This window comes from Pagrus major, chromosome 15, assembly GCF_040436345.1.
Source record: "Pagrus major chromosome 15, Pma_NU_1.0".
NCBI lineage: Eukaryota > Metazoa > Chordata > Actinopteri > Spariformes > Sparidae > Pagrus > Pagrus major.
This window is the reverse complement of record NC_133229.1, coordinates 13,443,727-13,471,223: the sequence shown is the minus strand read 5'-3', so window position 1 is coordinate 13,471,223 and position 27,497 is coordinate 13,443,727. Positions and strand designations below refer to the sequence as shown.

The 27,497-nt window shown below is 39.8% G+C and overlaps 1 protein-coding gene across 1 annotated transcript in view; it reads right to left on the bottom strand.

The window, feature by feature from the left end:
• The window catches only part of klhdc3 (kelch domain containing 3), a 28,133-nt gene extending 10,096 nt beyond the window's left edge, over window positions 1-18,037 (bottom strand). The window contains exons 1-8 of the mRNA XM_073482208.1: window positions 17,938-18,037; window positions 15,244-15,484; window positions 12,782-12,958; window positions 12,417-12,532; window positions 12,261-12,332; window positions 10,698-10,911; window positions 9,945-10,031; window positions 8,371-8,479 (exon numbers count right to left, since the gene is read on the bottom strand). Coding sequence (XP_073338309.1) covers window positions 8,371-8,479; window positions 9,945-10,031; window positions 10,698-10,911; window positions 12,261-12,332; window positions 12,417-12,532; window positions 12,782-12,958; window positions 15,244-15,397 — 929 coding nt within the window. The 5' untranslated portion in view covers window positions 15,398-15,484; window positions 17,938-18,037. The remainder of the gene's footprint in view (window positions 1-8,370; window positions 8,480-9,944; window positions 10,032-10,697; window positions 10,912-12,260; window positions 12,333-12,416; window positions 12,533-12,781; window positions 12,959-15,243; window positions 15,485-17,937) is intronic.
• Window positions 18,038-27,497: the final 9,460 nt, after the last annotated feature.

The window sequence follows — 27,497 nt, the reverse complement described above, 5'->3', positions numbered from 1 at the left end:
GAAATGACCAAATCTACGGATAGAATCTAGAAGGGGATTTGTGGACTATTAAAAATCCAGAGTTGGCAACAGTTTCGGAGCTAAACTTTCTTAAACAAATCCAACAGACTTGGTTATCACAGATCGATAGATTCCCGTCCGTTTCTTTTGCTTTAATCTCGACTGTCTCACCTCGTCTTACCGAGCTATCTGTGCCCCCTCCCGGGCAGTGACTGGACAGTGGATTAAGACCTGTAGCTGCCCAGACCTAAGCCCCATGCAGAGGGTGAGACACAAACTACAGCTGGCTCCCAGAGACAGACGCCTGGCTTCAGATTAGACAGAGGAGATGCCAGCCACTAGTGAAGCATGCCTCTCAAATTGCAACCCCTGAGGACGAAATCTAGTTGGATGGTGATGTTATTGGAGAGAATTAAGCAGGCCTTACAAATCTCTGGCAAATACAAATTTAGTCCCATTTATCAGGACAGGCTGTTATCAACCAAGCGTGCCTATAAAAATGAGGAAGAGGAAATAGTGTTTCAGGACCTTGAACACAGCTGGTTAATATACAGAGGAAACTCTAAAGTACTTGTCAAATGCTCCTCTATAGCTGGAGGATTCATTTTGAAATATAAGTTACTTCCTCTATAGCCACAATCTGAAGACTAGCTTCAAGGTCAGGAACCTAACAGGAGACACAAAGACTTCACTTTAAGTACATGTGTGCTTATGATTCATGCCTTCTGTCAGAAAAGCTTTTGAGTAAACTTCTTACTTTTCAAGTGATTATATCTTCATATCCTGCGCTTTAATGATTGCTGTAAGTATTTCCTCTCATGTAAGTTGGATCATTCTCTTTCATTACAAACAAAAGCCATGCTTGTTTAAACATGACTAGCTGACTGAGAATAAACAGCTTCATAACCTGTTAAATCAATAAGCTGGTGTGCTTTGCTTGTCTTTTTTTTAACTTTGTCTACAGAGCATGGCATTGTTCTACAGAGGAGACCTAAAACCTCCAAGATGGGTTTTGTTTGTGGTGCCAGTAGTAAATCACAAGTCAAACTACTACTATTTAGACATGTGAATTTATGTGGACAACAGCATCACAAAGCATCACCTATGCAGTCTGTTTATTTGAGCTGCTGTGTAACACTCAACCCTATGACACCTTCATGTATACAGCCTGTTAGTGGGTTAAAGAGGGTTAAGATGCAGATGAAATACTATCAGGAGCTTGTCTTTGAAGAGTAAATCACTGTGTTGCTGTGCTGCCCCGAGGTCCTGTCCCGCCACGTGCGGGATGCCCTATATCCTGCTGGGGTCACCTCCACTGTTTGACAGGTTTTATCTCGGGCATACTAAACACACACACACATGCACACAGACTATTAATAAAAGGAAACCTCTGCAGCCTACCCTTTGACACCCAAGGCCAAATGGCAACATGTGTGTGGCATCATAATCTATGGAGTGTTGATAGGCATGTTTCCGTGGAGCCAAGTTCCACTGTGGCAGACCTTATTATAGGGTGCAGGGAGTGCAGCCATATTGATATTTAGATTCAAGATTTAATGACAACAAAACAGGGATTTTTGTGAAATGTCTGCCAAGAAAATAAAGTATTATAGAATTAGTTCTGGCTCGGTCCCATGTAGTGTTTAGTCTAACATCTGAACTGTCAGGTTCAACAGTGATAACAAGCAACACTCTTACCAGCTGGATTATCATAACAGCAGCCCTTTCAGCCATTGATAAGGTGCAACATGGCCTTGTAGGTGATATCGAGGCACCAGGCTTTTGACCTTTCAGATTTACTAAACAGAATCACTGGATTCTGCAGAGGCTCTGCGGCTCAACAACTCGCCGTTTTGAAATGACCAGTTAAATTCCTTGCAGATTAAATATCCTGGTGAGATTCTGGTGGATTAAACAAGAGGTTTCTGGGCTGGGATGTTTTGGCTACCAGTGAGATTAACTGCTGTGCAGTCTCCCTCTTGCTCAGAGTATACAGCAGCTACACACTCTCCCGACCTGAAAACTCTGTGGTGGTATACCTGCTCTTATATTTAGCATTTTCCATTATTACTAAGTCATGGTAGTAAGTGACAGAAACATTAAAACAGCCCGATAGTGGACACATAGATATTTTGGGATCAAATGTCAGGACTGGCGTCAGCATGCTTACTATCTTCACTACATGTACCAACAGTCTGTGAATATCAGAGCTGGCAGAGCGAAGCAATCATGTGCACCACTCTGACGTCAGCTCAACAAGAGGAGCTGTGAATCAGCAAGTCATGACAATACATCCAGACACATACAAGCACACAGAAATGGCACACTTCACCGGAAAAGAGAGAATGGTATAATGGGACAGAGAGTTCTTCTGGCTTTTGTACCAAACTGAAGCTAGTAGGGAATCTCAGCAGTGACCTACAGGGGCCTCTTCAATTTGACTGAGATTCAGAATCAGAGGAAGTGAATCATGGGCACTGTGATATTTTAATGCTTTAAAAATCCCACCATAGTTTGTGTTATACCAGAAACACAATGCACTGGGACACACATAAGGGAAAACAGGCAATTTGATGTTAATTGCAGCTGTGATGGAACTGAGAAGAAACAATGACAATAATAAACAGCATTCAAAACCAGGGCCAGTCATTATCAGCCAACTGTGGAGCCACAGAGCCAGTATCTCAAAAGTGGGTTTACAAGCTTCTGGTTTTCCATCATTAGAGATATTTAAGAAAGGTTATCAAATGATAAATTAATTTACAGGATAAAACAATATTTGTTGCCACAAGCTCAATGGTATTTCTTATTGAGCATTCAATATCCAGCAGATGTTTGTGTGACACAGTATTATCAGTTTAAATTTCTTCTTTACAATTCCTTTTTTCTTTTGTTTTTCCATTGGCAAAAGCTGTTAATAGTACCTGAACGTGGTCCTTTTTTTTTGTATCATCTTGGTCAAGGTTTCAAGCAAGCCAAGCCTATACTTAATGATGGAGTGGAAACACTGCAGAGCACTGATTGTTCAGAGAGAATTGTCACTTGCGTAACACGGATACCCTGCACACAGACAGCAAATTGCAACTCCAATTTTCTTATTTACTTGACCCAGATTTTTAAAATGGCAGCCCACAAAACCATGCTGTGGTCAATACAAAGAGCAGACGTTCTTTACTTTGGTTGCGGATGAAAGCATCTCAACAGGAAAGCATACCCTCCATTGTTACTGTGTGTTTGTGTAATGCTAAAGACTATGTCAGGCATTGCTACTGATCAGCTAAGTATCCCGCCTACATTAGAGCGGTACCAGCTGCAGTGATAAACAAAACTGAGAAGTACCTGGTACCAAGAAAACTTTGAGCTGAGTCGAGCAAAGCCACTTGGTGGCACACAGAAGCATGTTTAAAACTAGTCTAACCTAACAAGCTCCCCCTATGGCGAATCTGCAATCATTCGTGCTACTAGCACTAACCTCATCATCCTGTGTCTGAGCTTGTATAAATTTAGATGATAACATAAGGGTCACAGACCAGACCTGGGCCTGTCTGAGCACAGTGATGACATCAAAGAGACACATCCATGGCTTAAGGCCACTTTGGCATTGCAAGACCTAAACTGACAGCCACTGGTCCTTGCTTCTCAAAGTGAAGGGCAATTAAAAACGTCTTTCATCAGCAGCCCACATAAAGGTGCTGCAAGACTCGAGGCATAAAATCTCCATTCTACAGAGGACTGGGATGTTTCAAATTTAACTTAATGACAGAAAAAGCAAGCCTTCAATCAGAGTCAAAATTGAACACAAAGAGATGATTTAAATCAGTCAGGGTGGCATGAATACATGGCATGGTAAAAATACATTCCCTGAATGTAATGAAGCAATGAATACACGTTGTAATGTCGCAAGGGCCAGTGCTAGATTCCCCTTCACAGATTCCAAGCTGTCTGCTCCCAGCATGCCAATCTGTCATGTCCTTGTTCACATCCTGCCCCTCATAGGAAGCCCTGTTCCCAAGCTTAAAATGCTTCCCGATTTAGCCCAACCTGGGCTTGTCGTAAGCAATTATACACCGAGTACGATGAATGCCAACAATGACAACATAACCTCAGCAGGAGATCCATAATCTTTGTGGTGCTGTCTTCATGTGCAGCTCATCTTTAGCAGTGTTCAATTCCTCGGAAGGTGAGAGAAAAGTTACAAACACACAGGATTTGGCAAAGGATGCTGCTTGTTGCTTGTGTGCGTAGTTGAAGGTCAGTGCAGGTGGAGTTAGTCATGCACGGGTCGTCCTTCGTGGGGCAGTGAGCAGGTCTCAGTAAATGAGTGTAGCAGAGGTGCTGAGGGTATATCAAATTGCAGTCCGTGAGAAAGAATGCTCCCTCAGGTCATAAATCAGAGATGGGGCAGAATTTCGCGCCTCTCTGCAGATCAGCAGGCCTGTTTACACTGACGTAAGTGGCACTCAATAGACTGCCACTAATGCCTAGCCACACACACACACACGCACACGCACACACACACACAGCTCGTTTACCCTAAAATAATCACACGTTTACCTAAAAAATACGCACAAAACAAAGGATATCACACACTATTTAACAGCACCAAAATAGAGAAATCCAATGTAAAAATCAAGGCCCATTCAATGAACATCTTAACTGACTCTATACTGAAGGCTACATCATGCTGTTGATGTTGTTTTTACATTGTGTTTACTGTCAACACACTTCAGTGTTATGTCCAGTCCAAAGCGTAACCCCTTTGAAAGCAGACTGCTCTTGGACTTAATAGTTTTATTGTCCTTCACTAAAGTAATAAATTATTCCTGAACAAATTCCTGCAGGTAAAATAAATATAATAAACTGGGGAAAGAATCAACTGGAGGGTTCTGTTTTGGATCAATATGAAAGGACAACTAACTCAGGAAAACAAGATGTAGACCATAAATTTGAACACAATTTCCTTGGCAGGCCTACCAAAATGAGGAGCCCCAGAAAAAACACAAGCAAGGTGTCCAGCGAGTAATTCATGACGGCCTGCGCAAGCATTTGTCAATTGCATTGAGACAGACACCAATAACTTTTTGCCCTGTTAACTGCTCTCATGTTGTGAGGTCAAGCAAAAGTAAACACAGGAGACACAGCAATAGTGCTCACACTAAATTACAGATGTATAATGTGAAAACACTTACCCAGTCTGATCTTTACCAACCAAATGAACCTTAACAAGAATACTTTCTTAGTAAAGAAGAGAAAACAAACAAATAAGTGTGATACGAAGCCGTTTTGTGTTTGTTTGTGTATCTTAGTATGTGTGTGCACGTGCTTATGGGAGTTCCTGTGTGTAAGAGGCTTAAGTGTGCTCATGTAAACAACAAAAGTGCAATGTTGAAGAACCTGTGTGGCCACCTTGTTTGGAGGATGCAAGGATCATGCTCTAATTTGTACAGTAACAGGAAAAAACATCTCGGCAGACTTAAAACAAAATCCTCAACTTTATAAACAACACAAACAAACAAACTAAAGTTCTCCACTTATAAAGACACCTGATGTGCAGTCATGAATATATGTTCACAACTTAAAGCAGAAAAGTCTTGGCCTTCAAAGAATTGGCCAGAGAAAAAACAAAAAAACAAACCTGCCCTGAACATTTTAAACAGGATGTTGGAGATAATGTGTGGTGTTTGATTTCTTCCTTTGCTCAGCCAGCACCCTCCATCATTCCAGCGGCCCCAACGACACTCCCTCTCTAGCCCCAGCCCTATCTGCTCCCAACAGGAAATCATGACTCCTTAAAACCCATCCTGGACTAATCCTGGCGAGAACCCAAACAATGCATAACAATCTTCAAAAATAAGCATCACCTTAAACTCTTCGTGTGGACAATTATTTTCCTTTTCCTCATTATTAATAACTGACTTTACTGACATTTTACTGCTGCATATACAAGGAGCAGATTTTGCTTCTCTGAATTGTAATTACTCATTCAGAAAAGAAAACAAGCCTTTAAATATGGTTCTGCTGGGACATAGAGAGAAAAGTTAATTAACGTTTATGAACTACAAATGCTTTGTTACATCATATTTTTTTCTAATTGTCAATAAACATGCTAATTAGGGCTGCAAGACATGGGGAAAAAAATCACAATGCAATTATTTGGGCAGCTAGTACAATTGGCATATGATTGAAGATTGATAATATTTGCATCACAATTTTTCATTTACATTTTCACTGAAAAAACAATTAAAATTATGATGTGACACTTGTTGGAGTCTGTACCAAACAAACATACCAGGCCATCTATGCAGCACTATAGTTCTTCATTGTATTACTGTTTTCTCACCTTTTGACATGATCAAAAATTAGATAGCATGATAGCACATATTGTGATTTTGCTCTTTTGTTCAGATCGATTACTAATAATTGAAACTTAATTTTATTAAAAACGACTATAATGCTGTGATAATGGATGAATTGATGACACTTGTGTATTAGGGTGTCTTGCTACCTGTGATTTGGTGGCCACTGGACCAGTTGAGAACTAATCCAACAGCAGACAGAAGCCTTTAGGACTTGAGGGCCTGTAGACGTAGTGGGGCTGAGAGGACTCTTATCCACAGCCTCCCGTTTCTTCCTATCAGGTTAACCCAGTGGGGTTTGTCTGATAACACAGCCTTGCTGATAACAGTAGCCCAGATCCCGGACTACTCTGGACCATGCTAACACTGTTAGCTACCTCATTACTCCACTGGCTACTGGCCTATCACAACCCGTCACCAGCCCAGTGGCACCTTACCAGCTATGAAGCCCCAGCAATCACTACTGTCTTACAGCCAACAAGGGAATCATCACAGACTGCTGTCTACCAGAGCCAGACCCTCCATTTGGCATATAGAGGCGAGAGGGAAGAATTTTGTTTTTCTCAAACAAACTGTTCAAAAACACAGTGAGCAGTTTGTATTGAGAGCCTGCGCTTCATCAAAATTATGATGACTAATGATGAAAAGAATTAAAAGAATTATAAGTAGAAGACTTTCAGTGTTTATTTAGAATAAGGTTGGTAACATTTCCCATCTCTAGCCAGGCAGCTTTTCAATTCTTATTGAAAACCAATATTTCATCCAAGAGTTTTCATGTTTGGACACATTTTAGTGCATTTAAGTAGTTCAGTTCAGTTCACTTTTGTTCTATAAGCATATTCAACTGTGTAAATAATGATTTAATTCAGGAACTACAGTATCAACCAAATGTGAGTCTCCAATACAAAAACAACGCAATAGTAACATTGACTTTATCTTATATTTTTGTCTGATGAAAAGGTAAACAGCAGAATTATGCATTATATTGAACAGATAAATACATTGTGTGTCACATTTTAGCAGCAGCACAACATTATCAGAGACAGTAGTAGAATAATGTCATGGCCAGAGGTGTTGTTACCAAGTATGTCATCATACAATTTTGCAGGTATAACTCCAGAGGGGTAAGCAGAAGTAATTTCAGATTTCAATGTTAAAGCATCACTGCTGATTGAAATATTGAGTCATCTTCACATGTAGTTGGACGCATTAGTGTTGCTTCAATAGTCATTCACTGCAGCTTTGCATAGTTTACATGTTGATGACATTTTTGTTTTTCAAAAGGCAAACTGTGGCTGTTCTTAGACCTCATAGCTTGGGAAAGCACTGAAAGTCTCCTCATTGCTCTCTTAGTTTCCACCAGCCTCTTAAAGGAATAGACTCACAGATATTGATAAATCTTGATAAATAAAAGTACTGTACCATACTATACTATATCATACAATACTATACCATATCATAATATATTATGCTATACAAAACTGTAATGCAAAATCAACAATGACTTGACAATGACCTGACTATTGGGTTATCTCACAGTTACATGTTTTCTGTAAGTTACTTTTCATAATGAAATTACATTCTACTGAAATTAATGGAAACCAGTGGTGTCTGACAAATTCATTTGAGACACTTGTTTACAGCATGTTTCTCATACCAAACACCATGAAGTCATTTCCAAACTTTTGACTTGTTGATTATGTTGAACATTTTCTACACAAGAACTAATACAACACATAATAACTGGTGTCACCACATTCATCATTTAGCTGTGTGGCATCGCTGTGTTTATAAGAAAACAATGGCTCAGCTTGCACAATGGGGTTTTATCATCATCTGCTGTCACCCTAAGCTTTTATAATATTCATATTCTGTAGTTGGAAAAAAAATTATAATGAATGGTGCATGTACAAAGAACTATCAAAGAATAATCAAAAGGGGCAAGGGGCAAAAATTGGGAGCAAAAACTGTAGAGAAAAATGACAGTTAAGAATACTGATATTTTGTGCCTCACCTGGTTCCTCCAAAGAGGATGATTCGATCTCCAACCATACAACAGCACTGACGTCTCCGAGGACACGGGCCTTTCCCCTTCGGTTCTACCTTCATCCAGGAAAAGGCTTCTGTAGTGTTTACACATAAGACAAGAATAAAGTTGAGATAACAATATTTAGACAAAGAGAAAAAAAAGACCCATATTACCCAGGCTGTCTTCTTTCAAGATGGAAGACTCTCAGTAAATTATACATTAGACTATTTTACATAAATAATGACATTCTTGCTTTAAACAGTTCAATAGAGGGATCTTTCACACAGCAAGTGTGATCTGTGTGGACTACATCATAACACCTATACAAACTCTCAGTCACTTAAAGTTATATAAAACTCCAAGTGCTTCCCATGGTGCCTGCAGTTCATTCAGCTTCTTGCTATATTTAAACACAGGGCCCAGGGATACATGAATAAAAAGGAGTGATGAAAGCAAGAAGACGAAACTTAACCTTCATTTGAACACAAAATTTTACATTTCAGAAATAGACACAAATCCTCTCCTCTCCTCAGCTGAAGTGCAGTATGAGTGACGATGTTGAAGCTCTCTCAGTTGTTCCATATAAGGATGAAGTGTGCAGTCTCACACTCTCAGAGCCAACAGCATCATTACATCTCTATAGCAACAGGCCATTCAGACTTTGTTGGATAATAATGTTGGACTATAATTGAGGTGCTGCCATCTAGTGGAAGACAAAGCACAGGTTTAAATGGTTAACAGCAGATCTAAGGTTCACCCAGTGCAAACCTCTCCAGCTGGACACAGTACCAGGTACTTCATCACTAATTACCCTGTGATGTGCTATAAACTGGAAAGGTTAAATATTGATACTGCTAGGCTATCTGTTATGTTGCACATTCTGTATATGCGTACTTTTGTTACTATTAATACACCTCAGTATATTGATGACTATCATAAAGATAGGCAGGAACTGAGAGGAAATAGGCCAAGTTTATTTTTAATAACTAATGCACTGGACTTGTGTCATCATAATATGAAGGAAACCAATGTATAGTGCTATTTCGTCACTATATTGAGAATGAATTATCCCCAGGTGTGTTGTTTCCTCTTTGTTTAAAACAAGCGCACAAAGGTTTCTTCTCAAAACTGACTTGAGAATCGATCTGGCAACATTTGTGAGAGCAGATAAAGACTCTAAAGACTGAATTATTGTCAGTTTTTCATCTGCGTGTTTCTGGCAAAAAATAAAGGGCATCTGTGTTTCAAACTCAGCATAGTGAACAGGGAGCAGCCAGCCATTATCAGGAGACTGATAATGATGCAATAAGGGAGGAGAGGATTGTCTACATGGATCCTTACAGAAGAATGAGAAGGAAAGTGGGTCAACAGGAGCTAGCACTGCCAGTGCTGCATTACCTCAATAGAGGTGAACAATCATCAATGCAGGTAGATTAAAAAACAGAATTACTATGCACTAAGCAAAGAAAAGCTATCAGGAAAGACACAATTCACAGCAGTGCTTTACAGCAACATAACATGTTTACCCAATCTGACATGTATAATAAATAATGCGTCACCTGGATTGAACTTCCAGAGGTCGTTGAAGTGCCGGTCAAGACGGGCATTGTATCCTCCAAATATATACAGTTCACTGTTGTAGGAAACTAAACACAGAAAGGAAAATGAAAAATGAACCAATTTTTGAGGTCTATCATGCAGATCAATTAAATTTGCAGCACAGTAAACAGAACCATGTGAACTGGTAAAATCAGATGGATTTGTTTAATCAGACAATGTGGGCGAAGAAATGCAATCTTGAATGCAGAAAGAAAAGCAATGTTTATACTCCCACAACACAAACAATAAAAAACAAACCATGAGAATAAAATGGAGAAAAGGTCACACTGGAAAAGGACTGCAGTTTCTACACGAAAGAATCATCACAGTAAGAAAACTTGAAAATGATTCTATAAATCGAAGTTCTTCCTCTTATTATTTCAGACTATTCAAACGAAGAGAGCCGTACAGTTTGTTTGTTTGCTGCCCCCAAACAAAACAATACTCCTACTTATTGTTTATTCTCCGTATGGTCTTATTGTGACAAAATTCTCAAATTGAGCTCACAAGTCTCATCTCTGAATGAATTATGGTTGAAATCCTTATCTATCTATTTATCCAAGACTACTTCAGAATTAAAAAAAAACAACAGAAATTTAGGGTAGTGGTTGACAAAAAAACTAAAACAAAAACAAAACAATCAATGCATTTAAAAGTGATTATCACAAATCTGTTCATCATATTGATTTAATGAACGTATGTGTGTGTCTTACAGGCTGAATGGCTCCTGCGTCCCTCTGGCAAAGGCTGTGTTGAAGGTGTGCTCAGCCAGCAGTTGGTCTCTGTGTCGAACACTTTGATCTTGTTGCAGTAGATCTCGTTGTTGGAGTGGAAGGGACCAAAGCGGTCAGCTCGCCCTCCAAACACAAACATCTTTGTCCCGATGATGGTAGCTGAGTGAAAGTCCCTCCAGCGTGCCGGAGTGCCCTGCGAAAAGAAGACCAGCAGATGTTACTTTTACACTCTATAAAGTTTCAGTAAAGAAACGAACATAAAGCATTCTACTCAGGACAGAAAGCAAGGAATGTAACCTACATGCTTACGTACGGCAATCTTGCATAACCTGAATTTCACCTCATAAACGTTCTGTTTCCACCATAATCCTGGGTGTAAAGCCTCATCTCCATACAGGCAAAAATAAGGCTTCTTAACCAGCAACTTCAGCTAAACATCGCCATCTAGTGGACCCATTTACCAACTACAAAGGCACACAACATCCAAACCACTTTTTAAGCACCACAGCCTTTCAAAAACCTGTATAGTAACAGGAAATGGATATTGTATAAAATTAGGTGGGAATCAAACTCAGAATATTCATGCAGCTGATACTGTGGTAACAATGAATAATAAACAAATATACAGGACAATAATGACGTGTGATCCGTTTCCACTGAATGAAACTGCGTCTAACAAAGGCAAGCCTCTACCCTCTTTGCATTTAGCTGGCCCGTGGCCACTGTAAAGCCTCTCACGTGCCCTTCTTTCCAGAATGTGCTCCAATTGTTTTCCACAAATCTTATGCAGGCAAGCAGGCTTTTTGACTTGCATTACAAATACAGCAATGGGAGAAAAATATCGAATCAACTAGAACTGCATCAAAGAAAGCAAGACTCGAGAGAATACCTGACTAAACAGGTGCAACAATATTAATGTAAAACAAGGTCAAATTTGCAGAACAGCAGGTAGTTTTGTTTCCAACAGGAATGCAAGGCTGAGTACATACAGTCACATGCACAACTAAATCTGTCAGCACGGTTCTCTAATCTCCTTGGTGACAAAATGTTATCAGTTAGGAACTAAAACTAGGGGCTGGTGGAGAAAGCCCCTGCTGCACCCGTCCCTAGTTCACCCTCAGGACTGGAGTCTATGTTTAAAATATATTTTACAAGCGTTTATCACATGAGCAGGTTGAAATGTACAAACACAAATGGCATTTCCCAAAAGGGGAGTATATATAATCCTCTGTGAGGCTTTTTGTACTTGGCCCCCTACCAGGGAGCAGCATTACATTGCAGTGTCTTTGTATCCAGCCAATCTGACCACTGAGCGCTCGTGTCGCACTACTGCCAACTACAGTAATAACCGATGGTTTGTGGATTTCCAACAGCGCTTTGAATGTAACTGAGCATGTTGCCAGTCCATTCTATCTTTGTGTTTTGTTGAGTGATTGCTTTGTGTCCTCTTTTTTTGGACTTGAACACTCAACACAAGACAGTGTCTGAAGAGGAAGAAAATTTATATTTTTTAAGGATTAACAACTGGCAGTTTTAACTCACTCTTGCATTTATTAATGACCAAACCATGGTGTTGGTGTCCAGCTTGTGGATGTCATTGGAGAAGCAGTCCGCCTTAAAAACAGCAGAGGAGACAAATTAAATGATGTTTTAATGTTCAGAGAGTAAGTCCCAAAGTGAAGAGTGATGAAGACTCACCAGCTGCTCATAGCCTCCAAATATATACATTGCCTTCATCAGGACGCAGGCCGAATGGCCATCCCTCGCCCCTGGGACAGTTCCCGAAATCTTGGGTGTGAACCATCTGTGGGTGTCTGTGAAGCAGGAAAAGTTTATATGAACTCTAAGTACGTAATCTTGCGAGGGACCTATCCTCTCATTTTACAATACTTTAACACTTGAGTCATGAGCAATAAAAAACTATCACACATACAAGCAGGTGTTACAGCTCCCTGACGTAAAAACAGTTTTCTCTTCCTTTTGCTCTCACAACCTCAACATCAAACAGGTGCATCTCAAAGGAAATATAGTCTGAAACTAACACTAACAGCAGGTATACTTACTGATATCAAAGGCATAAAGCACATTGCAGGCCCCCTCTGTGTCATTACGCCCACCCCAGAGGTAGATAATGTCATCCAGCAGCACAGCTGTGTGGCCATAACGCATATATGGCACTTCACGGGCACGCTCGTGTCCTCCCGTCCTCACTGGAGGCAGCTTCATCCAGCGCAAAGACACTGAAGTATGAAACAGTCGAGAAAGGGATTAATTTAATACATAGTAAAAAAGCAACTTGTTCTTTTTATTTTGTCATAAGAATTTAAGGGTTGGGCAACACAGCTTTAAAATAATATCGCAATATTTTTAGTGTACATCACAACACACAATGCAGTATATATCTTGTTATTTTGAAATTTCCTCCAAAGCACCTTATAAATGCTAGACTTGGGAATAAAAATCAAATATCTGTTATTTTCAACCTACTGGCAATATTCTTGGGATGACTATTGGACCTTTGGCAAAATATAAAAACAATGAGATTTTTGATGAGTAATAATCAGTATTGTGGACATTATAACTAAGGGGGTAAACCCAAGTATTAGAACAAGTAGAACAAGCTGATAAGTTCAGAAAATGAAATGAATCACTTTACTGAAATGCAGCCTTAAAAAACAGGAAAAGACAACACTTATTCCATATCATGATATAATGATATTCTATTGATCCGGCTCTCAAAAGAATTTTAAGAAAATATACTGACAATATGTACTTTAGACAAGCCTCAATCCCAAAGTAAATGGAACTTTAATTAATAGCAAACTGCAGACAATGGTAACCTAATTTTTAGATAGTTGAGTTTCAAGATATGTTTAAAAAAAATTAAAGGCAGCGATTACAATGAGTGAAACAATTGGGGAATACATGTGCAAGAGATTTAACTGTCAAACTAAAAATAAAGGGAAGTATCGACATTTCACCAGACTCTTACAGCTGTTTGACATACCTGCGTTTCTTTTAACGAACAGAATAACAATATGTTATGTAGTGTGAAACATCTGGATGACTGCCTAACTGCAGTTCATTTTTAACTTATTTTGAAGGGTTAAAAACAGAGGGTTAAAAGTAACATGTCTGAAAAGATAGAGAAGTAAAAGAAAAAAACAAAGGGCTTTAAAGGACAGCAGGCTCTGCTGTAAATGAGACATCAAAGAGAAGGAGCACAAAACAAGTGACAAGATGAAATACTGAAACAATGGCTCAGGAGGTCCCGTTTCCATTTCAATCAGCCAAAGGTGTTATTATCAAGGGTTGGTGTCACAGATCTTTTCATGTTACAGCAACGGCAGGTAGGCTCGAGCTGCTGTAAGAAGTTGTTAAACCCTAAAGCAGGTGGCTGACCACACAGGGGAAAAGAATATATAAAATGGGGTATGAGGAAGAAAAGGGAGCACTTTTACAAAAGATAGGGCAGCGCATTTAGGGAAAACACCTGTTTGTGAGAAAAACAACTAACAGAACATTTCACAAACCGCAATGGAAAGCTCGTTTTTTGATAACCAGCTGTAATGAGTAACCGTTAAAATAGTTAAAGTTCAATAAACTCTGAGGCACTCTCTTGTCCTTACTCCAGAATTTGAAAAACAAATATTTCCCTGCTTCATCATAGATAAAACACCGGGCTTTTAAGGAGAATGTCTTTTCACCTACTTAGGAAACAAATAATTTCAGTACAAAAAAACCCCAAAGTGGTTAAGATATACATAAATAGATAAACTGAGATTCTAGTGTGGCCCTAATGAACCATTCCAGCTCTTTTCACTGACAACTCAGCGTGCTCTTGAGACCTGAAAATAAAATATTTTCTTTGATTCACTGATGTTGTTTTTCAGGTCATAAAAGAGCAAGAGGGATAAACGAGCACTTTCCAACAACAGCTGCACTCACAGTCAAGATAAACAGCTGAAAAACAAGAAATTATTTCAATAATTTATATGCCTGAATCCAAACACCCAAACAGTGTTTTAGTAAGGTGTTGCTCCATCACATGCTGCCAATACAGCTTCAGTGTGCCTTGTACGAGTCTCTGAATTCTACTGAGGGACTTGGAACACCATTCTTCCAAAATATATTTCCTCAGTTTAGAGTTTTGATGATGGTGGTGGACAGCACTGTCTAACACGTCCAAAATTTCCCATAATTGTTCAACTGGATTGAGATCTTGTGTCTGCTAAGGCCATTGCTTATGATTCATATCACTTTCATTCTCAGCAAACCATTGAGTGACCCCTCGTGCTCTATGGATGACGGTGTTGTCATCCTGGAAGAAACTACTCTCAGCAACATAGAAATGTTTCCATCATAGAATAAAGGTGATGACTTTGTATTGATTTGTAGTGACAACTGGACTCAAACCATGCCAGCAAAATTCCCCCCAGAGCGTAACAGAACAACTGTTTGTCATGTTTCTCCACTCATTTATTCAGGTTTTTCATCGTAATTCGTCTCAATAATCACCACCTACCTGTGTTGAAGACGTGCACGTCAATCTGACGGAGTGTCTCGTAGTCCTCCCCGGAGCAGTAGCCTCCAAAGGAGTACACCTTGTGGCCCACCGCCACAGCAGCATGGTTGACTCTCCGCGGCCCTCCTTCTAGGTGCACCGACCAGCGCAACATTCCACGCGCAAGCACCTCTGTGACTGCGAGTCCTAGACCATCACTTTGTTGCCCGCTTGGATCCCATCAAGTCAGCACCATTGAAACCTGTGATCACGACAACAAGAACGCTCTGCTTAGTAGCATGGCGGGGCAAAGTAGGAGTGGCAATCGAGGAGAACACAAAGGGCAACTGTTTGTCCTCTTGGGCTGAGAGTTGCTCAGCTTTGCTGCTGCTGACAGGCTCACAAGCCCCTGTATTATCTAAGCTGGAGAGTATTTTAAGAAGTGATTAGACCTACACCTACCGCTCCTCTTTTTTCATGGTGACTCCCATCCCTGTGCCCTCCCACTGCACTACAAAAGTACATCATATATTGAATTAAAAAAATACATAGGCACAACTTTCAAGCAATACTATATCATGAAAATGCTACATCAATATCATTACCCACAGCCTGCTTCAGTAATCCTTCAGCTAACTATTAAGTCACTGAGGTGAGTGTAGAGCTGCAATAATTAATCAAATACTTCAACTATTAAATGAATCGGCAACTATTTTGAAAAAAGATTCAGCAGTTTGAGTAATCTTTAAAGAAAAACAAGTCAAAATGCTCCAACTCCAGGTTCTCAGATGTGAATATTTCCTGGTTTCTTTACTCCACTATGACAGTAAACTGAATATCTTTGGGTTGTGGAGAAAACAAGGCAATAGAAACACCAAGTGTGACATTTTTCACCATTTTCTGACATTTTATAGAATATAGAAACAACTAATTGATTCATCAAAAAGATAATCAACAGATTATTCAACAATGAATATAATCATTAATGCAGCCGTAATACAGTGAGTATTTGTATCTGTTGAAAGGAGTGCAACAGTGAACCAGTCATTTGTCTATTTTGGCAGTTGAGTTTGCATGATAGGACAGTCATGCATATCAAAAATGTTTGCGAAAACAAAGCACGCCACATGAAAGCATCTTTAAAATCTGCAGTTCAATGACAACTTGTAATTCAACAATACTTCCAACTCGAAGAAACACAACTCATAAACAGCAATTCAGTCCAATCAAGCAGGTTAATATTCACTTACTTGCATATGTTATAAAAAGCATGCAACTTCTAAAAACAAGTGGACCTGCCTGTGTCATGGAAAAACAAAATGTATAGGATGTAATTCTACGGTATGTAACTCATGTTATTCATATACAACTACTACAAAGATTAAAGCACTGAATGAAGCGAGGTGTGACCTGACGAAACCTTGTATTCTGGCACACTGCCACTGTGTTCCTATTACACAGGAATGAGAACAGTCTTTAAGCAGGGACAGCGCTCTGCAAAACAAAGATGCAGCTGTCTAACAAGATTCAGTGAGTTTCAGTTGCTTCCATCACGTTGGCCTCATTACAGCATGTGCAACAGTGCGCTGGGAGAAGGGGTTGCTGCTGATGGCTGATCACTTCCAAGTGTGACAATAAAATGCCAACAGACAAATCTGTTTGGGAACTCTTTATTAAAGAAATTCCCCCCACACTATGTGCCCCATGCTTATTCTGTCTCAATGACTCACTTACTCACTGACCTCTAACCTTTGTTTGCTCTTAAAAATAAACTCCCAGCAGACCATTCACATAGACCTTTCTATTTCAAGACCACCCATCTCTGAGGAGCACTTTAAGCCAGATCTGGGCAACAGTCAAATGTGAGACGTAACTTTACTAGAGTCATTGTTATTGTAGTAATTGCTTTGAGGCTCACTGTAAGAGCAGCAAGGCAAACTCAAGACCCCACCTGGGGTAAAGTGGCTCCTCATAATGCAAATCCACTTACAACATGAAGTATTGCATTATCTTTGCTGCAGTAAACCGGTTTACAGCAACTTTCCCAACGTACAGTAAAACAGCAAGTTTCACTATCATTTACAGTTTGATAGCAGGGACATCTTAGAGATAGGGTGGAAAGCAGTTTCTCCACCCTCCGTACCCACTGAACAGGATATTGTTGATATCAGATGACTAGCACTGCCAACCTAAGATGATCACAGTGGCTTTGTAGACAGTTAGACTTGTTTAGCATATAGGAATATCAATGTAGACCAGCACAGGTCTCAGTTGGACATGTAAACCGTGGACGCACAGCTCGTTGATTGATAAAGCTAATCTAGACCCGGTGACATTGAGCTGTAACACCGTTACTACAGTCCAGTCAACGCCTCATACACAAGGTAGCCGATGTTAGCTACCAGACCGGAATAGCACACGCCTGTGAGGGACAGCGACTATCCACTGGGGTCGCCTGTCTGACAACATCAACCCCAACAACAATAACAGCGTCCCTGCGTCCAGCTGGTTGATAACCAACTGTGCGAGAGGAGAAGCTGTTGCTAGCTAAGCTAAAGCTAATCTATGGAAGCTAAATACCTCATTTAGCTGCTAGCTAGCTAACGTGAACTGAATATATCCAACCGGTAAGAGTAAACACTTCCAGCCCTGGCAAAGTTATGCACTGTTTAGTTAACAGACCGTAATATCAGCAGATGAATAAAATGTGGCTACCTTCAGGTGCAGTCGCTTCTTGTTAACTGGTGTTTAGACAGGCAGTGGTATCCACCGGGAGCCCCTACCGACCGACTCCCTCGTGACGTGTTGGGGAAGAATCGTCCGCTGGCACCCCCTACCGGCTGTTTGCATCAAAGACACCCCTTATTCATTCTCACACTATCAGAAGACTGTGAAGTTTTAATAAACTTAACCCTTTACTTGCAGCAATTTTACCCAAGGTATAGGTGAGATTTTTTTCTTCTCACATTTCCCATCGAGGGATTATTTACATGACAATGTGTAGCTAACCTTCAGGCTGCACGACTGGATTAACCTGTCCGTGTGTGTATATGCAGACGTGCTTGTTGCCTAATAATCCCTTTAATGTTTGCATTGAATGGGGCACTGTGTAGTTTTGGAGAAGAAATTCAAACTCAGAATTTTAATATTTACAATATTAATGAGGTGATAATACAAGATCAGAAATATTTATCTTTTCCTTAACTGAATAAACAAGCTGTTCTCGGGGGAGAATAAGGTCCCCAGAACACTGCTTGAAGCTAGAAAGGTGGCAGGGTCCGCCACATATAAACTAAGTAAAACAGTATGAAACTGTGTTGTCCTTTAAGGTCAGTTTGTTTATTCAGTCATGAAAACAAAGACAGTTTGTTTAGGCATAAAAAATCAGTCAATGAAGACCTTTTTCTTTGGATTAAATTTTCTTCTCCAAAACTACATAGTAGAGTACAAACAACAGCTTTATTTATAGATTATAAGCCCAAAATTTCAGACACCAGCCTGTGATGGAATAACACTAACTGACCCCTGGTTTGCTATGTGTCAGTTAGTTTGTGCATCTTTGATTAAAAAGAGAAATACGCACCATGAGAGCATTATTAGATATGACACAGGGCATCTCTCCAAGACAGAGTGAGACAAGCATGCCCAGTTTAATTAAATAGATAGTATCTCATTGGCACATAAAAAATCAGAATACTTGTTATACAAAAAAACAAGGAGGTTTCATGGTGATATCTATTAGTTGATTTCCCCTATTCACCTGTAGTGTTGTAAAACAATATATTTCCAAATTTCAACCCTTGAATTTACCTTGATCCACTAAGCTATAATCATATACTTATTGTTATTTGGATGTCCCTAGGGATCACATAATACCTTGAATGATTACATTTGCATTTTTTCCTGTGTTAAACCTCACATTGATTGGACGGCTACTACAATTCTCTAACAATTTTAAAATCGGTCCTTTTTAACCCCACATCATTTTGACATATCCGTGGGAAAAGCTCAGGGCCCTTTAATGTTCATGCTGATGCACTCCCTCTGTCATGACTTACTGGTACACTTGAATTGACTGGAGTCGTTGTTGATATTGTTAGAAACACTTGTGCTTTTCCTGCTATTCCTGGGCTACCCGCTTATCAGTGAGATAAAACACTCAGTGGCCACTTTATGAGGTATACCTGTGCAATCTAATGCAATCCAGTACAACTGCTCTGCCATAAAGTCTATTTTTATGATGCTATAGTTTTGTTTTTGTTTTGTTTTTTACAATATCATAGGAGTTAATTAAATTATATTTTGGCACTGAGGTCATATTTATTAGTGTTGCTGTAGAAAGGACTGCTTTTCTGACAATGTACACAAAAACTGACCATCATAAACTTTGTAAAAATAGATGTTATGGCAAAGTTGTATTAAATTGAGTGTACAGAATATAGTGGCCAATGAGTCTAAGAGTTTATCACAGTGGTTCCCATCCTGGGGGTCAATTTAAATCTGAGGAGTCAATGATGATTAAAGTGACAACAAAGAAGAACATATAAATATTTGACACAAAGTTATCTTTGATCTGAGAAGGAAAAATGGCTGTCTTGTAAAATTGCTTATAACTCGCATTCACATTAAGCCTCTGATCTGAGATGTGACATGTCACAAGTCAAAAGGTTGGAAATCACTGTTTTACCAGACTGTGTTAGTGAAGGAAGATGATGGAGCGAACTGATGAAACCTCCATCCCCACTATTTACAGTTGTTGTAACCCACGTGACTTATTTCTCTCACACACAATAACACCATTGCAACAGTAGATGGCGCTGTCACACAGCAGGCTATCACACTCCTAAACACACAGACTCCTGCCCAAAACGTTTTCAAGAAAATAATCCCTACCGTTGTGTAATTGCTGAGGCAATGGGACCAGATTATCCTGTTGGTCTGGTTGAGGTGCACTTGGGCACTGTTACTCCGTGTTGGCTGCTGACATGACAGCCCTTCATGAGGACTTGTGGTCAGTTACCAGGCAGCATCCCTGATCTCAGTGTTTTAGTGTCAGATTGTTTAGAAACACTTCAGTGTTAAAGAAGGATAATGACACAGGCTGGAACCCAGCTTGTCTGTATTTAACCACTAAATAAGACCAAGAACCTCAAATTATTTCCGTGCAAGATTGTGGTCAAACTGGGATGTTTCTAAGTATGAATATGTGTTTGATATAAAGAAACATCTTCCAGCTCTATGCTGTCAGTAAATAAGAATGTGCTCTTGGGCAGCGTGCCTTGCTTGGAGAACAAAATAACCTTCATCTGAGGTTCATATGGGCATGACTGACCTAATCCTGCTGTAAGTGAGGTCCAGGTGATGGAGCCAAGGATCAATGTGAGCAACTCTGGTGGAACTTGTTATTTTGTAGGATGTGAAGCCCGTCCCATACAGTGATTTTTACTGGAACCCCTTCAACACCCTGCATCACACGTCTTGAGTCAAAGTACGACACATGATGCAACTTGATTTAGCTGCCTAATTTCTTAAAAGCATCAAATTACAAAGGGGCTGGGTTTTGTGTGTTCAACTTGGATCCAAACAGTCAGGCTGAAGTGAAAGTAGAGCCTTGTAATAGGATTATGGCTCTGAGGAGCCATGTTACAGCTGCCCGTATCACTGCCCAGGTCTGGTCTACTTAGGAGGGGCTTTGATTGATTCATCGTGTATAGGCATTCCAACACCATGCCAGCTGCACGTCATGCACAATGGTGAGATTGTGCCTGGGGCTGCCCGAACGACAGCTGCCCATGGCTGCCCCTTGGAGCTTGGATAGGTGTTTACAGACCACAGACAGACACACATTGACAAAAAGGTTACAGCATATTGTGGGTGCAGTATATTCTAAAATTATCTTAACCCAAAAAGTGAAATTATCTAGAGCTGTAGATGAAATGTTGTCCATAAAAAACAAGTTTCAAGAAGTCTTGTGTTCTTTATTTCAACATCTTTGAGGCAGATGAACGATCTTAAATTAACCCTGACAGTCAGAGCTGTAGTCTACTCAGCAGTCCTGTTACACAATGCAGTGTGATGATGTTATTGTCTGGAAGTGGACCCAGGAATTTCTGGAAATGGCTTGGATACGTTTAGATAAATGATCACATGTCTGGGACACAGGATGTCATTTGGGGTAATAGTTTACATGAAACACACTGAAAATTGGCAAATACTTCTACATTCAAAGTTGGTAATAAATGAAATATTTTTTTGCATTCTTAATTTTGGCACAATCTCAGAGCAAAACATCTCAAAATAAGACTTGTAACTTGATTGTAAGTACAGTATGTAAGAATTGGCCACCTGTCAAATTCATACTCGAAACAAAAGAAGGCACATCACAAGAGTAACCACTAACTGCTGCTGAATTTACCTTCTGTTAGTTACTCCGTTAGCTCATGTAGCAATACAGCTAGCGAACACAGGACTGTGAGCTTGGAACAACAGGGGAGTGTTGGTGTTGTTTACACAGGCTGTCAAAGGAGCTTTGGATAGACAGGAGGACAAGAGGCTAGCTGGTTAGCATGCTAGCTTCAGCAGATATCTTTGCAACACAATACTTACATGCCTTCGACATAACATCACGACTGATGATTATTCACATTCTATTGATAATTTTAGTTACTTTTTTTGGTGTTTTAAACCATTTTAACATATTGCACCTTTATAGTTGCCTATCAAGACAAGGCAAATGACATTTACTTTAATTGAGTCAAAGGATTTTACTTGGAATGCAGCAGATAATAAATTTTTACTAAAATCAAGACCAAGGAGGAGGACCATGGAGATTTTTCTCTTGCCTCACCTCTTTATAAAAAGGTGATATGTGTATGTAGCAGTTGCAAAAATTGAGTTTCTCCTCACAAAGTCTCTGTAATCTCTGTGCAGTTACGCCCCGTCTGTTCGCTCTGCTCTCCCACCTGTCAGCATTTGCACACATTGCGTCACTCATGTGACCCTGCTGAGCCACTCTTTGACACATTTGCTTCGTGGTGTGTTTTACAAACTTTATAGGCAACACATGTGGTGTCTGTCTGTTGTTACGCCTCGACGAAGAGAACAGGAGTCGACCAACTGCAGCATAGCTCCGCGAGTCAACAACAACTGCTAAAACCAACTGTTGTTCGGTATTCTTGGGCAGGCCCGATGATGGAAGAGCTTTGCAATGCTTTGTGGCAGAGAAAAACACAGCCTCTACTTAGAAATGGCTCATTTGGTTACCCTTTTTCTTTACCATGGCTCATAAAAGTCCTAAGTGGGCTGTTATTATGAACAGTAAAACCAACTCCATGCAAAATAAACCAATAAATGAAAGGAAGGGGAGAGAAATGTTTGTTGATGTTGACGTGAAAAACAAGTAGTGTTATAGTTTAGTAGGTTCATCCAGTTTCATAGGCCCAAAGTAAGCTAAAATAGTGGTGCTGTTGAACACAGTCTTGGTGACATTGTGGCAATTACCTCAAAAATGGTCACACTCCACTTTACAACCATAATACCAAACACTACTACAAAAGCTGCATTTACCAGCTAATATCAGTTTATTATGACATCCTGCAGAGATATTCCCGGGATGTTTAGCGTACTGATTTGACTTCCGCTATAGCTGGATTAGGTCAACAGCATTAGGCAGTCCAGGATGATGTCATAGAGCATGATCTAACTCTGTGGCCAGATGATTGAATCATACATTTTCCTTTAATTTAGGGGTTATTAAATGAACAGAGCTCCTCTCTGTGAGTTTCTAAAGAAGACGATTGGTATTCGCCTTAGGTCATTTTCTCGCTTATGGTTCATTTGAATTGCTCTGAGTGAGGAGTAAAATTAGTACTTTGTAGCAGCTTTTTATTGGTTAGCCAGTGTTTCCAATTACCAATTAACCAACACGTCATACTTTATAAGCTAAGTCATGTGGCTGTGCAGAGAGGCCAGTTGTTGGATACAGCTTAAAATCCTGAACAGATGAGTGGTTTATTAGAGTATTATCATTTCCACTCTGGTCATAAAAACATGCAAAAATGCCTTGGCTGCAGTCAGGATTGGTGAAAGTCAGTGTTCTAGTTCACTTGCTTGTGGAGGGCAAGTTATGAAAACATAAAACAAAATGTAATGCCACAGTCTCTCTTCAGAGAATTATGGCGAGTTCAGTTAGTTGTAAAGTGTTGTTGGTGTTCGCTAGGCTTCATTAAAACTGCAGTTCTGCGGCTTGTTCTCGTCTTTGGATGCTGTCGAGAGCGCTCCCATTAGACGGACCTGGGAGCAGTTTTTTAATGTTTGTGGTGAGTTTGTTTGTTAGTTCGTGGCTCTCTCACCTCTACAAAAAAAAAAAGCAAATTAAGAGCAGGAAATGCTCCTGGTTTTAGTTTAACTGTGCAGCACAGGGCAGGTGTGAAAGTGCACTCTGTGCCTCTGTAATCTCATGTGGAGGCTCCGAACGGTTGTTTCCCTGCACGTTTGCCATCTGCAAACACTTCATTCTACCACAAAAATGTACTCCACTTGACTTTTGTGAAATTGTGTTACTAACTACTACTACAACAAACAAATTATTTTCATTATTGATTTACTTGCTGATTATTTTTGCAATAAATTGATTAAAGGTGCAATTTGAAAAAAATTAAGTTCAAAACATTCAAAAATTTACTAACACTATCAACAGAACAGCATTAAATTACAATTTTGACATAATTTCAAAGACATCTATGTATTGTGTTGAAGACATATATATATATATATATATATATATATATATATATATATATATATATATATATATATATATATACTGAGGTTAGCATGCTAACCAGCTAGCCCGGGCCTGAAAACATCATTCTTCCAGGGGTCCAAAGCTCCTGTGCTAGCGGGGAAAACACCAACACTCCCCTGATAGTCCGGCTAGCTGCATGGCTAACTGAGATAACAGCAATACAGCAGTTAGCAGCAGTTAGCCGTTACTCTGGTGATATGCAGCCCCATTTGTTGGGAGTATGAATTCAAGGTGGACAATTCTTACATGCAGTGCACCTTTAACACATCTGGTCTATAAAGTGTCAAAAAATTGTCAAAAATGCTCATCAGAATTTCCCAGATCCCAACAGGATTTCTTCAGAATCCATATTTTCTCCAAAACCAACAGTCCAAAACCTAAAGACTCCTCATTTACTATCATAAATGACACATTTAAGAAGCTGGAACCAGCAAATGTATGTATTTATTTATGTTTTGCTTCAAAAATGACTTAAATGATTAATTATCAAAATAGCTGCATGTACAGAGGGACAAAATAACTACCATTCCACAGGGTCTTTCAGATTGACTGCAACAGATGACACAACCGGCTGCGAGAAGTATTTTCATCTGAACCCCTTTAATTATGTGGCTCACTTTCTATTTTTTGCCCCAAGAGAGCCCCACCTCAGCCCTCCCTCCCCCACACAGTTGGGACAGTTGTTTGGTAGATTGCACAGCACCTGTTTTAAAACCCAATTGTTATCCCACGCCCTATCTGGAGAAACTTGCACCTGCTCCTCTCATCCCCATATGATGCTTGGATAAAGTTTGATGCTCTGTGTGTCTTTCTTGTTGTCCATGAATGTATCTGGAACTTGGATTTTGCATAGCTTTATTTAGTCACATGCTGTCTCTTTAAAACAACCTTGGCCTACAAATTCATGTGCTTTGTATGTTCTAGAGGTTGCAACAGTCCATGTCAAAAGAGACAGCAGTCTGGGTTATTCTGCTACTAAATGACAATGGAAACCATTTCTGCTTTGTCACTGCAGTGAGGTAAAGGTTATTTGAAAGTAAAATGTAAATTCGTTTTTTTTTTTAATGAAAGTGAGCCTCCAAGTTTAGTCTGTTTGATGACACCACAGGTATTCATGCTCACAAATAGTGACTGAACTCCAAAATTATATAATGCCTGCTTATTAAAATTCCACTTTTGTGTGTCATTCCATCCCTAGAGACCAAATAATATTCTGTCACTCATTTCTATTTGTAAAACTATACCACTCTTGTTAGGCTGTTTGTCATAGCGTCATCTGAATTTTAGCATCAGCAAGCCACGCATTGCTCAGACTGGTGTCAGCAATGAGCTCATCCATTCCACTAACAGGAGGTGACATGAGCGAGGCAAACAATAACGCAGAACTTTCAGGTAGGTCCAGCTTGTTATGTAAAGCCCTCGAGGCCACCGTGTATGTCAAAGCAGACAAAAAACAAGCCCACATTGGCCTGCCCTGTATTGAATCCAGACTCTTTGAGGTGAAGTGTAATGATGTCTTTGTAGCGAGATAAAATGAATGTCGACCCTGCTGTTTCAAAAAGGTTACAGAACATCTGTGAAGGTTTTTACTGTGTATTTATTGGTATTTTCTTATTTACCTCCAATTAGAAAATGACAGAGAAGAATGACCTCAACCAAAACATTCAACTAATCTGTAACGCAATAGTGGTGTTCGAAGTGACTCAAGATGTACTTTGGCTTAACTATATTTTTCCATTTGCCTGAAGCATTCACATGAAACAGTTTCTTCTTCTTCGTGTTCTGCTGTTTCTCTTGCGAGGTTTTGTAGTACATCATGATTACAGAGCAGATCCATCAAATGTCTGGACGTGTAAATGTTTAAATGTAAATGTGTAGTTTCAACTCTTTCTTGATTCTGTGTGTCTGCATTCAGAGTGTTTAACAAGCCTCTCCACTTGGCAACACACGGCGATTCAGATGTCAAGCAGACGGGCGAGCAATACACTCCAGGCAGGCTGCATCACATGATTAAAGTTCCTGTATGTGATTAATAAATCACACCACCAAGTCAACAAGGCCTCCAAATAAAGGCTCGAAGGCACCCGACCTGCCGCTGGAATGACATCAGAGGTCAAATGTTAAGCCTCTCTCTCATGGTGATTGATACTTTTTGAGAGAGTAAAAATAAGGTACAGCTTTTTTCTGTTATTCAACCTTTGATATGGGGGAAATTGTTTCCTGCTGCCGGAGCACATATGCCATATGAGCGCATGATGTCACATGATGGAGTGACCTCATCCCTTCATCCACCCGAGCCGGACTGCCACCCGAGGGTGGCTTCAAATTGAACTCAGAGAAAAGCACAATGAAGGCCTTATGGTGTAGTGTGGCCCTGTTTAGTCTGCTTCCCACACTGAAGCATTGACTGTTCTCTATACAGCTTTGTTTAATAAGAATCCATTTTCATTATTTCATTTTCAATTTAGATTTTAGCTAAATGTTGTCAGAGTGCTTACATGCTCACAACAACAGTGCTAGCATGCTGATGTTTAGCAGGTATCATGTACCATGTTTACCATCTTAGTTTAGCGTGTAACCAGGCTGACATTTGCTAATCAGTGCTAAAGGCAAAGCACAGCTGAGTTCTGATGGAAAAGGTTTGCACTTATTTGGTCACAAAGCAAAGTGCTGAAATTACAACCATGACTCCAAAAAAGTTAGGACGCTGTGTAAAACCATAAATAGAAACAGAATGCAGTCATTTGCAAACAAACTGGTTCCCAAGCCCACATACAATCATGTGTCGCACAAAGTAGTGAACTTCAGCCAATCCTTGCTTGTTAACAACTGAGCCTTTCCAAGAAGCCTCTTTCATATAAAATCATATGTATATACTATGATACTATCACCTGTTACCAATCAACCTGTTTACCTGTGGAATGTTCCCAACAGGTGGTTTTGGAGCATCCCACAATTCTCCCAGTCTTTTGTTGCTCCTGTCCCAACTTGTTTGAAACCTGTTGCTGGCATCACATTCAGAATAAGCATATGTTAAATAATGAATTAAATGAGGTAAAGCATTACATATATTACCTTTGCATTGTTTTCAATTGCATGTATGATATAAACAACATATCTTCATACATAGATGGTTGAATTGGTTGATTGCCAGTCACTCCCACAAAAAAAATATTAACCGTTCCCAAAACAACATAACCGTTGCAGCCTGTTGGCTGAGGCACAAAAGCCCACAGGCAAGCCATCTAAAGTCATTGTCAAGATCAGCAGATAAACATTAATAAAAATGTATGACTTCACAGTTTCATTGGCACTACGCCTACACTGCCTTGTAGTTTTGGATTCATTGTCATTCACAACTTTAACTTTTTAAGTTAAGTTAAAGGGCATGCATTACTGAACTAAATTTCATGGCAATCCATCCAATAGTTGTTGAGACATTTCACTATATACCAACCTCAGGGTGGTA